Here is an 18,539-nt window from a genome sequence, read left to right as displayed (position 1 = left end):
CTGGCCCTCTGGTGTGTGGGGGCAGCTGTCCAAGACACCCCGGACGGGGGGGGGGGCAGCGGGGGACAGCAGCCTGCTCAGCTCTGGTGGCAGGGAAGCAGGGCTTCCTCCTCCTGAATGTCAGCCTGACTCCCCACAGAGGACTGGTCTGGGGCAAATACAAAGCTTTCTTGAGCCTCTTCCTTCACCAAGTTTGTGGCCCTAATGAGATTTTCATGTGTGAGGTCCGAACGTGCTCATGACGCGGCAGGAACGTTCCAAGTGGTGCTAGGTATGCGGTAGGGCTTCAGATTAGCACCCTTCCGTCCCCACCCAGGATTCAGTACGCCAGGTGCTGGGGGCACGGTGGGCATTTGAACGCACTGGTGAGCACTTCTTTCTTTGTAGTTTCAGTCTTGGTGGGTTTGGGAGTAGCAAGAGGGCTTTCCTCTAGTTTTCCTTTGAGTCTGTATACCCGAATATTCCCCCATCACCTAGTGTGCCCCCGTCCCCACGACATGCGTGGAGGGGCTGGAGCAAACTCTGTGGGATGTCATGGTGCGAGTGGAGGGGGTGACATCCTTTACATGACCCCAGCACCCCGCCGTGACTGGGAAAGGAACTGCTGCAGTAAATGCTTTGCATTTGTTCCCTTTCCCTAAGGGTTTTTAGGGCGATTGTCTCATTTTAGACTCGTACGGTCCCGCGCAGTCACCCACACAAAGACGGTCTGTCCCACCCGAGAGATGAAGCGCCAGAGGCCAGGCTGGGGAACCGACTCCCTCAAAGCAAGAGCAGCTCGTTGGCCGTGCTCTTTGCACGGCGCCTGGTGCCCGATGAGTACTTCTGTTCAAGGAGCCAGCCTGGAGCGTGGGGTGACTGGTAACCCCCACTCTGTCTCAGGGTTGACAGTCCATAGGGGCCCACTGTCCCCTGCTCTGCCACACAGGGTTTGCCTGACCTCGTGTTTTCTTGCCATCTCCTGCTGTCCTGATGGTGGTGAATGCGAGGACAACGGTGAGGAGGGAGGGAGAAAAAAGGCCCACTCTGAGCTCTTACCTGCTCTGGTCCGAGTCCTGCAGGGAGATGCCCGAGTCCCAGTCCATGTCTCCTGGTGGTCGCTCTGGGACCCAGAACAGAAGCAGATGTCAAGGCAGAGCCAGCAACTGGGCTCTCTGCTGCCACTTAATGACTGCCAAGGAGAAAGGCTTCTCTGGAAGCCATTTACTTACAGATAATCTGCCCCCCTGCCTGTGTCTCAGCCTGAGAGTTGGAGGCACAGCCCATCACAGTGGCTGTGGGGGGCCTTGCCATGGGCTAAGGGGCCTGTGTGGGTCCTCTTGGGAGTGGGCGAGGGATGGGTTTTTGGAATGGGAAGGGAAGAAGGGACAGGAGGTGTTTTCTCAGGCCTGAACACTTGCACATCCCAGACCTGAGTTCAGCCCACCTGACGAGATGCGTGAGCACTCTGTGGGGAGGGTCCACTGTGGGGCGAGGGCATGTGGTCGGAAGGAGATGCAGGGCCCCTCTCGAAAAGGCGACATGCCACAGGAAAGAAGCTGTGATAGCCACCACCCTCAAGTACAGGGGTGGCCTCCCGCTGGCCTGGGGAGTCACGGGGGTGGGATGCTCAGCAGACGGGCCGGCCGTGGTAAAGAAGCTATGTCAAGGCCAAGAACACATCCTGACGACTCTGCTTACAGAGAGTGGCGCTCTTCTGCCTCTCCTACCCCACCCGCTCCACGCCACCCCAGTCCTCTTCTGGACTCCCAACTGCTACCCCCGCCACCCAGACCTATAGAGTGAGTCTCACCTGGTCCAGCTCTGTCCCAGGATGGAGTCCGGGCTGGGATTCCCACCTTGGGGTGGGCCGGCCCCCCAACATTTAGCATCTCCTGCAGAAGAAGGCGGTTCCTCTCTACCCGTTCAGACAGGGACAAGGTGCTGCCCCCAGTGCCCAGAGCCCCCAGGTCTCCAGCTCTCCAGAGACCCCCCCGCAGGGCTGGCCTGGGGACGAAGTCCTCCTCAGAGGTCAGAGACAAGCTACCCAGGTCTCCCCCTGTGACTAGATCATCCTGAAGGGGGAAGGACCTCTCTGGCTTCGGGGCTGGTGTGTGGGTGATTTTGTTACAAGCTCTAGGGCCCCTGGGTCGGCCTGGAACGACTCTGTGGACGGGGCTGTCTTGCGAAGAGCTGGGCCCCGGCAGCAGACCCCTCTCCTCACGGTCGGGCAGTGTCCGTACTGGTTCTGGAGTCTGAGGGAGCCTCCCATTACAGCTCTCGAGCCCGGTAGCGGGTGGCCTGGGAGGTCTGGGGCCCCCACTCCTGGCAGGCTGCTCCTCACTCACACTGTGGTCCAGCTGTCCCTCAGGTGGGTTCTGAGCATGGAGGACCACTGCAGCATCTGGCCAGGGGGGCCTGGCTCCACCCACCTTGCCTCGGCGGCATTTGGGTTTCTTGGGGGATGGCTGCTCGTGGGCAGAGAGGCAGGGGCTTGCCCCCTGTTTGGCTGCTGTCATATTTTCCTTCAAGGCCCTGACCTTGGACTCCAGCACAGAGGGTTGCTGGAGCTGCACCCCCAGTGCCCTGAGAGGCTGGGGGGCCACCAGACTGCATGTTCTGTCTTCCTGAGGGCAGGGCCAGCCCCCTGGGAGGTGTCCATTACTGGACGGTGGCTCAGTGCCACTTCTTTCCATAGCAGAGGTCACCTCCATGAAGCTGGCTGTTCGGTTCCCTGTCTTGGGCTCTCTGGAAGAGAAAACAGACAGAGCTCCTTAGATCCAGCACCTGGGTCCCCAAAGTGCCTTCATATTGAGCCCTATACAGAAGAAAGCAATCTGGGGACAAAGCAGGAGATACACTCTATCAGCGGTGTCCAACCTGTGGCCCATGGGCTGTAGGCAGCCCAGGATGGCTGTGAATGCGGCCCAACACAAGATCATAAATTTACTTAAAACATTATGAGTTTTTTGTGATCACATGTCGTAATGTATTTAATGTGTGGCCCAAGACGACTCTTCTTCCAATGTGGCCTAGAGGTGCCAAAAGGTTGAACACCCTTGCTAGATAATGTGAAAAGTACACATCATCGGATGAAACAAATAAGGTGTTATTGAATTTTTTCTTCCAAGTCTCAGTAGCGGTTTTCTACCCCCATTTGATACATTGGGGCATAGGCGTCAACTCATCCTATGCCAGATGAGGACCAGAGTGAAAAGCCGGGTTAGATCTCCCAGTCCCCAGCCTCTTGCTTTCCTGACAGGCAATCTCAGTGAAGCTGTGATATCACACAGGATCTCAGGACATGCTCCCCAGGTGGAAGGTGCCCCCCACATCCCCCCACGCACACTCCCAGCCTCCAAACCACAGGACCACAGCACGGCGCTGAGCTCAGGAGTGGCCACGGTCAGCCACTAACTCCGACCAGCATCTGCTCTGTGCCAGGCAGACCTGCACTTTCGAACCTACGCTGTCAAATCACCCTCACCCGATTGAGCCAGAATAGCATTGCCGTCCTCGCCATTACAGAGGGCGAAACTGAGGCACAGTGGGGTACAGTGAGATCACACAGCAGACAGGGGAGGCCGGTTTGGAATGCAAATGTTCTTGTTTCAAAGCCAGGGCTCTGCCAAAGCAGTCGGTGGTCCCTCGGCCCCACTCCCCTTATTCTGTAGAGGAGAATAACCCCGTCTAGAGAGCTTCAGTAACTTGCCAGAATGGCAGCTCCTTGGTGGCATGGTTGATGTCCATGTTCTCACAGGGAACAAAAGTGCACGTGGGATTTTATTCACCAAGCGGTTCTGTGCACACGTACAGGCCGTGGTGTCTTAATATTTATGCTGCTCTCTGAGAGAATGCTCCCGCAATATCATACACCTGGACATGTCCCACTTGGAGTAAACTGTGCCTAGAAAATCCATAGTTACATATATGACAAATTAGGAGGGAGTTAATTGTTCGCTTCATATGTTCACTGAAGATTCACCATAGAATTCTCTTACACAGCAAGTGCCTCTATAGTTGTTTATTACGATTCAGTTTACACAGTATTTCAGGTACGTGTATATTTCATAAAGGAAAATACACACCCCGTGCCAAGTGTCACATCAGCTTTAAGCCAGTAAAGTTTCGGGACTCTCTTTAGGAGGCCGAGGTCATTCACCCTCCCGGCTCGCGTAGAATTTGTCAACTTTCTCTTTGCAGCCCACTCACTGATTCCTCCCTTCTACGATTCAATCAGAGAACAGGGGTTGATGTCATGGGAGCGGTTTCAGTTAAGTTAAAAGAACTTTCTGCCGGCCAAACTCGGGACCTGTGATTCAGAGCTGATCCAACGGGGAGACCTCGGGGCGAGAGCCTCCCGGTGCGGCACTGCGGGCGCCTGGGGAGACAGAGGGGCTGCTACGAGCCGCCTCATTCTATGGCCCAAGGGCTGCATTTGCTTAAACTCAGAAAGGCTGGACACGGAGCTCGGGCCTCCCCCGACCCTTCCAGCCTCACGGCTGCGCCACCCGACCAGCCCGCCGCCAGCCTGGCTCCTCGCCTCCTCCGTACTCACTGAGGGCCGCCGCCCGCAGGACTGGCCGCTGCCTCCTCCATCCCCTCCATCCCTGGACCAGCGAGCCCTCCTCTGGCCCCCTCTCCTCCTCAGGCCCGGGGGCCGGGCTCCGCTCCTGGCTCGGCGGGCAGCCCCAGGCCCGGGTGGGGTCTGGCCGAGGCCTCCCTCCCGGTCGGAGGAGGGAAGTGGGTCGGGCGGGGAAGGCAGTGGCATCGGCTGCTAGCTCGTGGCTGTGCCCCGAGGAGGAAAGAAGGAAAGAAGCCAAGCCGGGTGCCTTCCAGGGCCGGGACGGGGATCGCGCGCGGAGCGCAGACGGAGCGGAGCGGAAGGGGCTGGAGCAGCGGGGCCGGCCCCGCCCGGCCTCGCCCCCTCGGCGCCCCGCTGCAGCCGCGGCCGCTCCGCCGCCGGACGCCGGAGCCCCAGGGAGCGGCTTCTCCGGCGGCGGCCGAGGAGCGAGCGCCTCGCACACGTCAGAGGGCGGAGGACGGGCGAGGCCCCGGCCGAGTTCGGGAACGACGCCCGGGCCCTGCGCGCGGGCGCGGGGACGCGGGGCGCTCGGCGGGATTGACCCCGAGCGGCCGCCCGCGGACCCCGAGCGGCGGCCGGCAGCGCAGCCCTGGGATGAGGCTCAAGGGGAGCAAACGCTAAGAAAACAGCACGTCCTTCCCCAGCTCCGCGGGAATGCGTGTAACCCTACACCCCGGTCTGGGGGTGAGGCCCGACTAACCGGGTGGAAGCTAAGGAATGCCCTTTGTTTAGACAGCTTTTCCAGACGGGCGTCCCCACCCGCTCAGGGCACCGTTTCCTGCGAGGTCAAAGTCATTCGTTTCTGCGGTGCAGGGGCGCGAGGGCAGCCCGAGTAGAGGGGGGGTTCCCTCATTCCGACGTGCCAAGGGGAGAGCCTGGTGCCTGCTTTGCCAGCCGCCTGGCGTAGGGACCGGTTCTCCGGGTTCTGGGGGCTCCTGCAGACACTTTTTCCAGACCTGGGAGGAAGTAGCAGCAAAGGGCTTCTTCGCCTGCAACGGCGGCCCAAGCCACCTGGAGCTTTCCTTCTCTTTCCACCCAGAGAAGTGCAGGAGCCTCACCTATTCCCAAACCCATTTTTCCACAAAGGATGGGAAACAAGAGAATTAAAACCCTGGAGATTCCGGAAATCTCTACAGAGGGAAGGTGCTCATTCCTCTTCCCGGCAGCCAGCAGGCTTCTCCCCGGAGCGTGGGTCGCTTTCCTGTTTGCACTTGTGCGCTGCGTCACCACCTGGATGACAGGCACGTGGGCGGTGAGGACCATGCAAGGAGAGAAGCGCGGTGCGGGGCGAGGCCAAGGACGTTTCCAGAGGTGGCCTGCCTCTTGCGTTGGGAGTTCCTCGGCAGGAGGTGGGGCATCAGGGCAGGGCCAAAGCACCCAGGCCTGAGAGCAGCTGCCTGGGGAGCTGTGGTGGAACAGCCTCGGGCTGAGAAACCTGAGGGAGCACCCGGGCAAACCCTCTCAGTTAGAACGGGCCCGAGGGCCCACCGCCCTCCTGACAGGTAACCTTCACAGAGTCTGGGGCCCGTGCACTTGCAGTTAATCCCCTTCCCCAAGCCCTCACCCCCGAATATTCCCAGAGCAAGTGGTTTCTCCAACAGGGCACACTGTTCCTTGGTACCGATCATTTCATAATAGAGTAAGGTACCATTTAGGAGGGTGTACTGTGTCCGCGCATTGGGCTAAGCACATTGCATTCCTTATCTTATATGACGCCCTTAAGAGATGGGTACTGTTTAACTGTCTCCTTTCTACAGGTGAGGAAACTGAGTTAGGTGATCTGCCCAAGGTCACAGAGCTAGTGAGTGGACAGCCTTCTGGAGTCTGAGACCCTCACACCAACCACATTCAATATGGAGTGCTTTAGTTTTAAAAAAAACAAGAAAATTCTGAAGTGCTGTAATAGTCAAAATATGCAGCCCAGCCACCATGGTCCGGCCCTTTCTTTCTGGGTCCTCTCTGCCTTTCTTATCCCTGCCATTCAAGGTAAAATCATTCCTCTCTCTGTGCAATGCCCAACCTAACAACAACAATGCCATTATTATTATCAGGGACCACCTATGAGCTCAGGTACTCCACAGAGGATCCGCCAGATCTTTACAACAGCCCTGCAAAGTGGGTATCGGATCTCCCCACTTTAGGAATAAGGAAATCAGGGTGCACAGAGATGAAGGGATTGCTCGGGGCCACACAACTAGTAGAGAAGAATCTGGACCAACCCTCTCTGGCTCCAAGACCTTCTGCCTTGTTTCCGCGGACCAGAGGCATCCCGGGACTCAGACTCTTAGAGGTAACTTTTGTAGGACTCCTACCGCCCCCAGAAGTTAATGATCTGTCAGGCAAGTTTCTGAAAGTTCCAGCAAAGGCTTAATGTTTAAAAGAAACCTGCCCTCCAAACTTTTGAGAGGCAAATAATCACCTTCAGCTGACTCATTAAATTTATTTTACACTTAATATAGGGGAGCAGAGCATCACAGCTACATAGGGCCTTCAAAATGCCACATGTTTAAAAACACCGATAAGCAAATCCTCAGAATGCTATTGAATTACGAAGACACTCGCGTGTTTGAGGGCACTTCTTGTTCATCTGGATTCTCTTGGGTCCAGCAAATATCTGTTGAGCTCCTACTGTGTGCCAGGCACTGGGGAGGTAGAAAGTCGTAACATGGAGACTGTCCTTGAGAAATTGCTGGGCAAGTGGGGCAGGGGAGGGCAGGCACAGAGACTTTCTGTATCTGTCCTCTCACTGAGGGTAGCACAGGGTAGTGGTGGTGGTCGTGTGTTCACAGAAACAGATTGAGGTGTGCGTTGGGTGGGAGGGGTTTTCAGAGGGAGCTGGGTAGAATCAGCAGGAATCAGGCAGGCAGAGGGTGGGGGGAGGGGGAGAGAAGGCATTTCAGATGGAGAGATTAGCGTAAACACAGGCAGCGAGGTGTGAAACTGCCTGGTTTCAGTTTTACCAAATGTAGAAGTTAGGAGGGCTGAGGCTTGCAGAGCAAGGTGGTGTGGCCGGTTTGAGGACCTCGGGGGCGGGGTGAGGAAATGACACTCCATCCTATGAAGTGGGAATCCCTGGAAGGTGGTCTACGCTGGGCCTACGGTAGTGCCCAGGTGGTCTATGAGCCAGGTGTGCTCGTGGGGAATGGGGTGGGAGGGACACCTCTGCCATCCCTCTGCTGGACTGCCTGAAGGAGCTGGTCCAGCTGGACACCTGAATTTTCTGGTTGCTCCTGTCTTGGTCGTGGGGCACGTGGTCTGTGGAGCATGGGGGGATGCTGCCCTCTGCCCCGGGGCCTTCACGCAGGCCTCCTGATTTCTTTTCTAGCACAGGCCCAACGGAACGCTGGGCAGTCTCCCGCGCACCTGCCTCTGCTCTGCCTGGAGCCCTCCCATGACTTCCCGAGGGCTGGTTTGCCCCATGCCTGTGTAGACTCTCCTGGGACGCCGGTGAAAGGCTGGCCGACTTTGAGATCTCACCTGTGGAGATTCTGATGGCTTAGGCTGGAGTATGGCCCAGGAATCTGCTTTCCAATGAACTGCCCAGGCGGTTCTGAGATCCAGTCACTTTTGGGAAGCACAAGTCCTGGGGTTAAAATGCAAACTCCTTTGTATGGTACACGGCCCCTCCTGTCTCAGCTCTTGCCACCCCAACAGCCTATCCTGTGTGCCCACCATATTGAATTGCCACTGGTTCCCTTGACCGCTCCTCTGATTCACAGCTCCTCGCCCTTGCCCAGGCTTTCCCTCTGCCTGGGACACCCTGCTGCACTCCGCACACACACAGCAACGCCTCCTTTTCAGGGAAGCCTTCCCTCCACCCTCCACTGTCTTCCTGACCTGGGTTAGCACACCCTGAGCTTGCTGCTGAAGCCAGAGCCCCAAAGGCACTGAGTTGTCAACGTCTGACACTTCGCAGAGCGCTTCCTGATCTGTGTCTTTGTCCCTGGCCCCTCACATGCACTGGACACATAAAAGGTATTGACTAAATGCCAGGTGGCTAAATGGAAGAAAAATATCCTTATCAGAGTAGAATGCCTGAGAGGAGAAGTGGGGAAGGCACCGCTTGCTAAGAGAATCAAGGCCACTTCCAAAGGATTTGGTTCATTCACTCAGTATGGAGGGTGTATGGCTGGTCCTGCCCCAGGGCCTGTGACGAGTCCGTGGGCTGGTGGGGCCAGGACAGCTCCTGGGCTTCTTGACTCTGGTTTACACCTGAGGCACAGGCCTCCTGGCCCAGGCCCTCTTCCTTCTTCCCCAAACGGTCATTGATCACAGCAGGGTGGGCTTTCACGTCAATTCTGAGTGAGCCTGCAGATTCGGAGATAAAACTGCTATCAGAAGATATGGATGGGGGCAGGGAGGGGAGAAGATAATGAGAAAGAAGCAAAAACAGGCTGGGTGAGGACACCAGGGCCAGGCGACGTGGCAGCAGGGCACCCCCAGGGCACAGCCACTCTATTTCCTTGCTACGCCTCCCTGCGTTCTCTAACACACCCGCACACACACAGGCTCACATGTATGCCATGCTCTCCTATGCCACACCTGCCCGACCAAGCCCCAAGGAGAACAGAAGTGGGGTTCTCACCTGGCCAGGGTCAGGCTGCACCACGCCCCCAGGCTGGCAGGCAGGGAGCCCACTGGGATCGGACAGGGGCCTTCCCTGGAGACATGGGCTCCAGCCTTCACTGCCTTTGATGTCCCCTCACCCTGTACCTACCCGGACTCTGCTAGGCATCTGTTCCCACGCCTTAGCCCAAACCACAGTGTTTCAGTCACGATCCTAATCATAGTGAAATGACTGAGGTTAGGGAACTATTTTAATACTGTCCCTCCTCCTCCACCACGCTGCTCAGTGGGGAGCCGTCATCACCAGGACACCTGACTTTGACCTGTCAGCCAATCAATAATCACTGTCATCTTGGCCGAGTCAATGTGCTCATCAACAGAATGAGAATAGACTCAGGGAGAAAGGTATCGGAGGATGACTGAGACCTAACGTCTGTCATGTTTGCAATGATTTTTGATCTTGAGAAAAAAACAGAAAGTGATTGGTACTGTATTATTTTCTTATGGCACATGAGAAACTATGAAAAAAACATATTAGTACAGTCCTTGCGCCAATTGTTCAATTAAAAGTGACACAATAAAAATATCTTTTCCAAATCCAACATCTCAACAGCCAGCATATTACAAAATGGGGAAACCCCTCGGAGGTCCTGTCAAAATTAGGCACTGAACAGGTATGTTTTGCACAGCCACTTTCGTTTAACAATGGGCTATAAGTTCTAAAATGTATGATTATTAAAAAGAAGTATAATTCTAATGCATGATTATTTTAAAGGATATAAAGTCATTATACTTTGTAATGATACAATTGTTTACTGTGAAAAACCTGCGCATTTAATTTGGTTGAGGGTGGCGTTCAGGCTTGGGTATAAGCTTCATGAAGCGAGACACTGGCAATGAGGACAACAGAAACGCATTTTGCTGAAACTCTTGACGGAGGTTTTCACTCAGGACTGATGCGCTGGGATCCTGGGTTGTGAACATCCCTTCCCATAACGCTCCCCTCCCACATCTGCAGGGCCAGCAGTTGAACTCAGCCATCTGCCTCACACTGCCCTTTCTGCGAAAGGCAGTGCGTGTGTTAGAGCAACGGCACCCATTCTTTGATGGTCCCCAACAACCCTCCACATCAGATTTTGCCCAGGAAGGAGCCAGGACTCAGGGAAGCCTGGGAACCTGCCCACAGTCACAGGCTGGGGAGTGACCCAGCCCCCGGCCCCACTCCAGGCCTGGCAAGTACATTTCTGGCCAAGTTACAGCATGGATTCTCTTCCCCCAGCAGACCATGGCTTTCAGATGGGTGCCCCCCAAAAATGCTCCTCTCTCAAGACAGAGCTGCCCCAACCCCACTAATGCTCAAAGAGAAACAAGGCTTTTGCCAAGGTGTGGGGAGAAAGTGCCGGATGAAGCAAGGAGGACAGCTGCTTGCTGCGCCCTTTCCCACACTTCCAGCAACGGGCAGGGAGGGAGGAAGGTCTGGCGGTATCAGTGGAGGTCTAACCTAGCCAAGCAGAGTGGCTCAGTGTTGGGGGAGGGAGGGTCTCCCCAGAGTGTGAGAAGTGACTTTGGGCAGAAGGGAAGGATAGTACATCTTGGCTGCCCTGGAAAGCCCTGCACCTCTTTTGTTCTAGCCTTTTTGTGTCTCTTCTCTGGACTGAGTGCCTGAGTCTGCTCTGGAAAGTGAGACCAGTGCCTGCTTATCGCAAGCTGCAGCCCCTGAACACAATGATGCAAGGAAAGGGGAAGTCAGCGTGGAGCCTGGCAGACCCCTCACTTCTGGCTGGGGATGCTGCTTGATAAGGTCTGAAGAGCAGTCCTGTCTGTCCTTTTTTTCCTGGAGGCGTCAATGCTGTCCACGGCTGGGACACACACCTGGGAGTCCTCACCAGCAGCCACGGGCTAGATGTCTCCTACTGGCTCGGGCTTCCAGGGGCACCAACCAGAGGAGGCCACCTCCAGGGCCCAGGTGAGCCTTTCGCCCCATATGGAGGCCGCCCTCAGGTCTCTCCTGCTGCAGACTAGCTCCTCGGAGGGCCTTCGGGAGCAAAGCCCTCTGGAAGCCCCAGGCGGCGCAATGCCTTGCCCTGTGGGGTTCCTGCTGCCCCGTGCCTGCTTGCCCTCGACGAGCCTGGGGGTTTTGCTGAGGTCACACATGAACCTGGGAAGAGGCCTCTTTCTGAGCAGAATTCCCTCTACTTCTGCAATCCATTGGAAAGTTTTTTCCTGGGTTAAATTAAAGTATGTGGTAGGTGAGGTATGGAGGGAAAGACCCACCTTTGAAAAGGGCCAGGGTTAGGCTCTGGATTCGGCTCTGGGTAGACTCCATCTACTAGTGGGACCAAGTGCTGCTTCCTCGCCTGGAAATGGTGGGCTGGACTAACAGATCCCAGACTGAATTCCTCAGAACCGCAGGGTCCCACGAGGGACTCATAGGCCGCCTATGAGAAAGAGGATTCGTGTCCAGGAAGTTTGGGCAGCTAATGTAGGTCATCTCGTCCTCCTGGCAGGTCTTTAGGCTCAAAAGCATTTTAAAGGCTCAGGGAAGTCCTGAAGTGAAAAGAGAACAAAAGAAAACCAACCCATTAACCCTGCCTTTCCCAAAGTAATGACCCGTTTTCCTCAGAAGAGCAACGAATGCCCTTTGGAAGACAGTCTAGTGACGGCCTGGTGCTGATGTTCTTGCTGGGATTGTCTGGGTTTCTCAGCCCAGGGGGCGGGGCAGGCAGTCGCCCCACCGCAAATTCCAAGACCCCCCAGGAAGGGTCGGGCTGCCAGCAGACAAGCTCCCTTGGGGCAAGTGGCGGTCCGTCCCAGTTTTCTTTCATTTTAAAGTCTCCTGCTAGGTGATTGAGAAAAGGAGACTTAAAAAAAAAAAAAGATCTCAATTTCCACCCTGATTCTTTGTAAATCTGATTATGCAAAACTAACAGCCTCAGTTTGCCCATCTGTCAAAAGGGAGAACTAGATCGACTTGGCTGGCTCTCCCTCAGCATTAGCCCTCAGAACACTTTTCCAACCTGGGCTCCCCAGATACCTCATGAGGAGCATAAGCTATTCCCAATACTTAAAAAAGTATGGTCTGGCTGGAGTGGCTCAGTGGATTGAGTGAGGGCTGCAAACCAAAGGGTTGCCCTTTCGATTCCTAATCAGGGCACATGTCTGGGTTGGGGGCCATGTGAGAGGCAACACATTGATATTTCTCTCCCTCTCTTTCTCCCTCCCTTCTCCTCTCTCTAAAAATAAAAAAAAGAAGATAAAAAAGATGAACAGTGAAAGGACAGCAAACTCACAGTTACTAACAACCACACCTAAAACAAAAGCAAATTAAGAGGACAGCTAGATCAGGAGTGGAAACAGAAATGAAGATCTCAAGGAGGGTTAGCAGCAGGGGAGTGGGAGAAGGAGAAGGGGGGAGAAGGTACAGAAAATAAGTAGCATAGACAGTAGATAGAAAATAGATAGGGGGGAGGGTAAGAATAGTAGGGGAAATACAGAATCTAAAGAACTTGAGACACGTGTTCATGAACTAAAGGGGGGAATGGTGGGGGAGGGGTGTGCAGGGTGGAGGGGGAAATAGAACAAATGTAATGGTATAATCAATAAAAAATTATTAAAAAAATAAAATCTTAAAAATAAAAAGAATTCTAATGGATATTATACATTTACCATGAGAAGTGTCTTTGGTTTAGATTGCTATTACATCAATTCAGTCTGACATCAGTTGTCATGGAGACCAGGATTATTATGCAATAAATATGGTTGGTTAGACCAAATCTTCTCAAACTTAGAGTACATGGAAGTAATAACAAGGATCAGCCAGTAGTGAAAAGGTGAGGAGCTACTGACTCAAGAGGTTGGGTCCAAAACCAGTTTAAAAGTATGATGGTGGAGAGCAAAGGGGTGGGTGGGGTCCAGGGGAGTCAGGGAGCTCGTGGGAAGATGCTGCCCCAGGCAGCCTCCGGGGTACAGCCAGGGCTTTGTGCAGGAGTCTATGTTTAAGGGTGAAGTGGCTGTGACAGTGGCCCTTTTCAGAGCAGATTGGGGGAAGGTCTCAGCTGGCTGAGACAGGGTCTAGATGCCACCTCTGCTGAGCTGAGAGCAGTGACCTCAGAGGCCCCGAGCCAAAGTGGACTCCATACAACTCTTAGAAAGCCTTCTGGGAGTACCAGTGCCTGAGGGTTTTCAAGCACTTGAGCTCAGCCACAGCTGGAAAGGTGTCGTGTGGTTGATGGCCGTTTACCCTGTAAGATGCTGCTCACCCAGAATCGCCTCTCTGGTTTCGTACTCCCTCTCTCCGCTTGGGCTCTCCCCCAAGGTCAGCCCTACTTTGTGGTAACCTTGGGAACTGAGCCCAGGAGAGTTGGCTCTGGCCCCAGGAGAGAAGTAGTGAAAATCATGGTTGGTCGATCCCTACAGGTCACCAAAAAGGGCGTTAGATTTTTCTAATTCTTCAATATGAAGCATCTAAGACAAAAAGATCTTTCTCTTGCTCACACTGATACTGCTAATAATATCTTTTGCTAAGAGTTGGGCCACTCAAGACTAATGAGACCTGAGGTGGATTCCATCTGCCCCAGGACCTAAACCAGGCTGCTGGCATTAGCTAACTAGCTAAAGCTGAAAAGGGTTTTTCTTCAGGGTATTGAGAACAAAAACATTTCATAAAAATTACGTGACCTAATAAATAAATGCATATGTGGAGTGGAGGCGTTAGCTACTAATCAAAATGCAGGGGAAAACATGGACCAAAAAGATCATTGGGTGTACTGTCTCTACTGCATCCATCCAGATTATCTGAATATTTTACAGTTCTCTAAGTTGTAGTGTGACTGTTAGTGATTCCAATGAATTGCCAATGGTATTTGGTGCAATTCTCCCATGAATTCTGATCAGTTTTGCTGATTTGGCATTTATTCGTGAATTTTTCTCAGTGTTCCAGATATCTTATATATGTGTGTTTTGGACTGTCTTTTAAACAGGTTGTAAACTTTTACTGATCGTCTCATTAATTAATGACAAACCTGACACGTTTATTTTGTAGCTATATAAGCACTATTATGCCCTCTTTTAAAAATTATATTTTGATGCGTCCACAAAGGGTCATGTTGAGGACACAGAGAGAAGGCAGCCAACTGTGAACCAAAGAAAGAGGCTCCAATCCTCTGTAACACATCTTATAAAGGTGACCAGTGCGCTAGCCACCTCTTGCTCGTCTGACCCAATCAATATAATGTAATTGATGTAATGGGTCAATGTGATGTTCTGTGGCTATCCAGCTTGTCCAAATCTTTTTGGACTTAATATATTCCTGGGGCAGAACTGCTAATGTATATTGTCATTTCCGTGGAGACGTGAATGGTTTCTGATCCTCTGGAATGCCTTCACCAAGTCATTGGCTAAATACCATATACTTAAGGTGGTGCTGATCTGGGCTAGTAAAGATACCACGTTTGGCTCTGTGCCTGAAACTCTGGTTGTACTTGATTGAGCTTGCAGTGGTCTGCAGTGACTCTTCCTAATCTAGGCAGTTTCTCCAGGGACCAGATTGGTCAAAAAAACAGGGATGGAGAAGAGATAGAATATGGCAATAACCTCTATTCTCATCTCTCCCCATTTATGCCTAGAGGAAAGGTAATCTGACTTTAACTTGGCCTTTCCCAGAGGAGCTTATTTTGCAGACTAAGGATGCAATGTGGGGGTTTGATGCCAAATACGTCATTCCAATTGTGGACCAAAGGTTAGCTGAGTAAGTAACCTTAAGTGCCAGTGGGGAGGAACTAGGGGGATCATTACTGTGTATACTTCCCCTGATACTGCCGTGCTTCCCCTCCCACAGACCCAGCCACTGTTCTTGTTAATGGTTCCAGGGCTGAAAACTGGCTCAGGTTTGGAAACTGAGCAAGGGGGTCAACTGCCCTCAGCCTCCTGGGTGTCCATCTTTTTTCCCTACTAGTATAAGCTGAGAGGTACGGTTTGGGTCACTGCCGTTACCTTTTCCACGTGTCTAGGTGCCATGCTAGTAGCAGCAACTTTGCTCCAACTCTTGGAATCCTTGGTAGGGAGTTAAATTCTGTATCTTGGGGAGCACTTTCAAGTCAAGTTCAATCTTACATTGTGGTCCCTTCAAGCACCTTCAGGACCTCCCCCAGCTCCTGCCAGTACATACTGTTAGCTTGGGGCTCCTTCAGTGTGTGGTCCCTATTCTCCCCAGCAGGCCCAGCATGGCCCTGAGTCATGGAGGGTCCTGAGCGGTGCACATTTCCTTGCTCAGCTCAGGCCTCTTTAATATCTCCCATCATTGAGGGAATGGGACAGGGAGACAAAATCTTTGTGTGTGTTGGAGGAGGAGGCAGGGGAGATCCAACCAGATGTTGCATCTGAGGAGTCGGGTTTTCCCAGTCAGGGCTCTGACCTTGCCTGACAGGCCTGCCTTGATTGGGTGTAACTGACTTTGCAATTCTGCTGCTCTACTAAGTCCGGGGCCTGGTCCTCACTTTCTCTTCCTTCCCACTGGAGGGGATGGGAGCTTCTTTGTATCAACCAAAAAGGTCGTCTGGTTCCACACGTGGCTTTCCATTGCCTGGTCCTCCGCTGTCTGTTATCCTTCTATTGGCATCGATGGCACTGAGCAAAAGCCCAATGTCACTGCTCTAAAGCTAGTATCTCCTCTCAAATGCTGAATACATTGCGAGTCTGTGTCATCCTCAGTGTACCATCCCCATTCACCACCAGTGAAGATTTTAACAATTGAAAGAAAGAGAAGGAAGGTGGTTGGCTCAAGAGAGAGGACTCCTACGAAAAGCAGGGAGCTAATTTATTACTATTTAGTTTCTAAAAGAATCCCACCAGCTGTCTTCCCTGGGGGCAGAGGACAAATAATTTTATTTATTTATTTTTTAGATTTTATTTATCTTTAGAAGGGAAAGACAGAGGGAGAGAAATATCAATATATGGTTGCTTCTTGTGTGTCCCCTGCTGGGAACTGGCTTGCAACCTGGGCATGTGCCCTAACTGGGAATTAAACTGCGATCCTTTGGTTCGTAGGCCCGTGCTCAATCCACTGAGCTACACCAGCCAGGGCCTAAAATAGTTATTACATTCCGATCTTGACCAAGCACAGCTTTTGAAAGAAGCAATAACTCACCAGCTACTTTGTAGTTTTGACTGCGAAGCAGGTAAGCAGCCCCCACCCCTTTTTCAGGGAGAGTGAACGTGGGCTATAAAGTCAGTGAGAACTGGGTGCTGGTCCTAGGTTCAGTGATCACTGCAGCATCCAAGGCCAGTCACTGAACACTGGTTCTCTCCCCTGCAAACGGAGCTGGCTGACCCTGCGTGATGTGCACTGATGCACCTTGCCTGTGGGAGGCAATGAGGGTGAGCAGACTGCTCTGTCCGGGGAGAACTCGGTCTGTCCTTGTGGGTCAGAGTAGAATGTCCACAGGATGAAGCAGCACTAGAATCCAGTTTTCACACAGGATCAAAATGAGGAAACTGACCAGCTGGCCAGTGAGCAGGCATTTCTAACAGGCACCGCCTCTGGGCAGTCAATCAGAAAGGCCAAGTACCTCCTAACTTCACTCGGCAGCTCATCTACTGACAGGATCTAGAGGTTAACCTTTTCGTTGAACAAATATTAAGCCCCTACTACTGAAAGTTCAAAACATTTTAGCAAGTATGATTTTGTGTGGCTTCCTGGTGACAACAAAGCACACGTGGAAAACCAATGTCTCTTCTTTGCTGACTTGTATTACCGCTAGTGCTCCAGACTAGCCAAGCCTGCGGGGGCACTGCCCCACAAGGACCCCAGGGTATGTCTTCCAGAGCTCGATCACGGGCAGCTGGGCACACACCCTACCCAGCGAGGCTTTTGACCAGGGCTGCCTGGGAGGGGCTTCAAGTTTTCTAAGTGCAGAAAACATGGAAGTGCAGAAAAATATGCCTAAATCCAATAGTAGACAGGAATAATCTTTGGCAAACTAATATTTGACCTGTCTTTGGTACTTCCTCATTGAAGGGATACAAAAGCTCTGATTAACTGAAATTTTTAATTTTCCTGACTCATCTGGTCAGAAGGCAGTATTTAAGAAGCCACAAATAAACAAATTTCTGTTTACTTCACACAATATATACTACTTTTAAATTCAGTAAAGTGGCAAAGGATTGGGGGATTCAAATTAATTAGCTTCTCCTGGATTCTGTCACATGCCTGTTTCTCTTGGGTTGTTTTTTCCTTACCTATAAACTTACGTTCTACTTTATTTTATTTTATAAGGTATTTATTCATTTATTTTTAGAGAGACGGGGAGGGAGAAAGAGAGAGGGAGAGAGAAGCACTGATTGGCTGCTTCTCGTATGTGCCCTGACGGGACTAAACTCGCAATCCAGGCACGGTCCCTGATCAGGCGCCAACCCTGGGACCCTACTCTATAACAAAATAAAATAGCATCGTAAACCTACTTCCAAAATCATACATGAACATTGGTTATGCTATTCACTTAGGCAGAAAAGGAGCCATGGGCTGCCCAAGTTGGAGCAAGGGAGAATGCCATCATCATCCTCATTCTCATTCAGCTATACGGCCAATACAAAAATATATTAATATTCGGGAGAAAACTTCACTTTACAAAGATAAACACTAGTTGAACTTTGAGGCTAATGTATTTGTTAATTATAACATTTAAGTGTTTTCTGGGTGGGAAGCTGTCCCTAGTTGTTAAAAAAAAAGGATATCCATTCAGATAACACATTCCTAATAAGTACATTTTAAGTGAATTATAAGAATAGTTTTTTTGCACTCTGAAGTTCTGAAGAAATTAATCTTGTCAGATCTGATATTTTTATTTTTAAAAGGATGAATGATTTTAGAGAATATCACCCACCTAGGAAGGGGTGAAGAGGAATCTCTAACTGGAGAAAACTCAGTTTGCACAGGAGCGGACATCTAATAACGAGACAGTCTGGCCTTTTCGGCAGTGGTTTCAGATAAGTAGTCTAGAAATAATTTTATCACCTTTCCCTGCTTGATTCCATAAACCTATAATGACAGGTACTCAATAACTGCATGCTAAATTTTTAAAAATTAAAAAGGTTATCAATTTTCTTAGGAAGAGGTGGAAAACTAGAAAAAGAAGTAAATCAGGAAGTATACGACTGGTCATTATTATTCTCATAAACTTAGAAAAAAGATTTAATCAAAATTGTCCACATAAAGATACAAGTCAGGAAACAGTCCAAAGGTCCTGGACACGTCTGAGACAAGTGAACAGAGAATGGCCTCTGGAAAATTGTCTGAGACTGCACTCTCAGCTGGTCTAGGTCTTTGTCTTTTTATCTACGAATTGAGATAACTGCTAACCCATGTATCTGAGATGCTATGTGTTCAAAAAATGTCTAGTACCATATGCATACG

General features: G+C 51.8%; 1 protein-coding gene across 6 annotated transcripts in view; it reads right to left on the bottom strand.

The window, feature by feature from the left end:
* The window catches only part of KIAA1614 (KIAA1614 ortholog), a 45,433-nt gene that overhangs the window by 22,745 nt on the left and 4,149 nt on the right, over positions 1 to 18,539 (bottom strand). For 2 of the 6 annotated variants that reach the window (XM_037145629.2, XM_053663726.1), the window contains exons 1-5: positions 11,405 to 11,559; positions 8,674 to 8,872; positions 8,042 to 8,128; positions 1,793 to 2,727; positions 1,039 to 1,102 (exon numbers count right to left, since the gene is read on the bottom strand). In XM_037145629.2, the coding sequence (XP_037001524.2) occupies positions 1,039 to 1,102; positions 1,793 to 2,727; positions 8,042 to 8,128; positions 8,674 to 8,872; positions 11,405 to 11,456 (1,337 nt within the window). In that variant the 5' untranslated portion in view covers positions 11,457 to 11,559. Of the gene's footprint in view, positions 1 to 1,038; positions 1,103 to 1,792; positions 2,728 to 4,537; positions 5,416 to 5,622; positions 6,106 to 8,041; positions 8,129 to 8,673; positions 8,873 to 11,404; positions 11,569 to 18,539 lie in introns of those variants that run through there. The other 4 variants (XM_037145637.2, XM_053663727.1, XM_037145636.2 and 1 more) reach the window with 4 other exon arrangements.

The sequence above is a fragment of the Artibeus jamaicensis genome, unplaced genomic scaffold, assembly GCF_021234435.1.
Source record: "Artibeus jamaicensis isolate MK-2021 breed Jamaican fruit bat unplaced genomic scaffold, CSHL_Jam_final contig_327, whole genome shotgun sequence".
NCBI classification, from domain to species: domain Eukaryota; kingdom Metazoa; phylum Chordata; class Mammalia; order Chiroptera; family Phyllostomidae; genus Artibeus; species Artibeus jamaicensis.
This window is presented reverse-complemented; position numbering and strand designations above follow the sequence as displayed.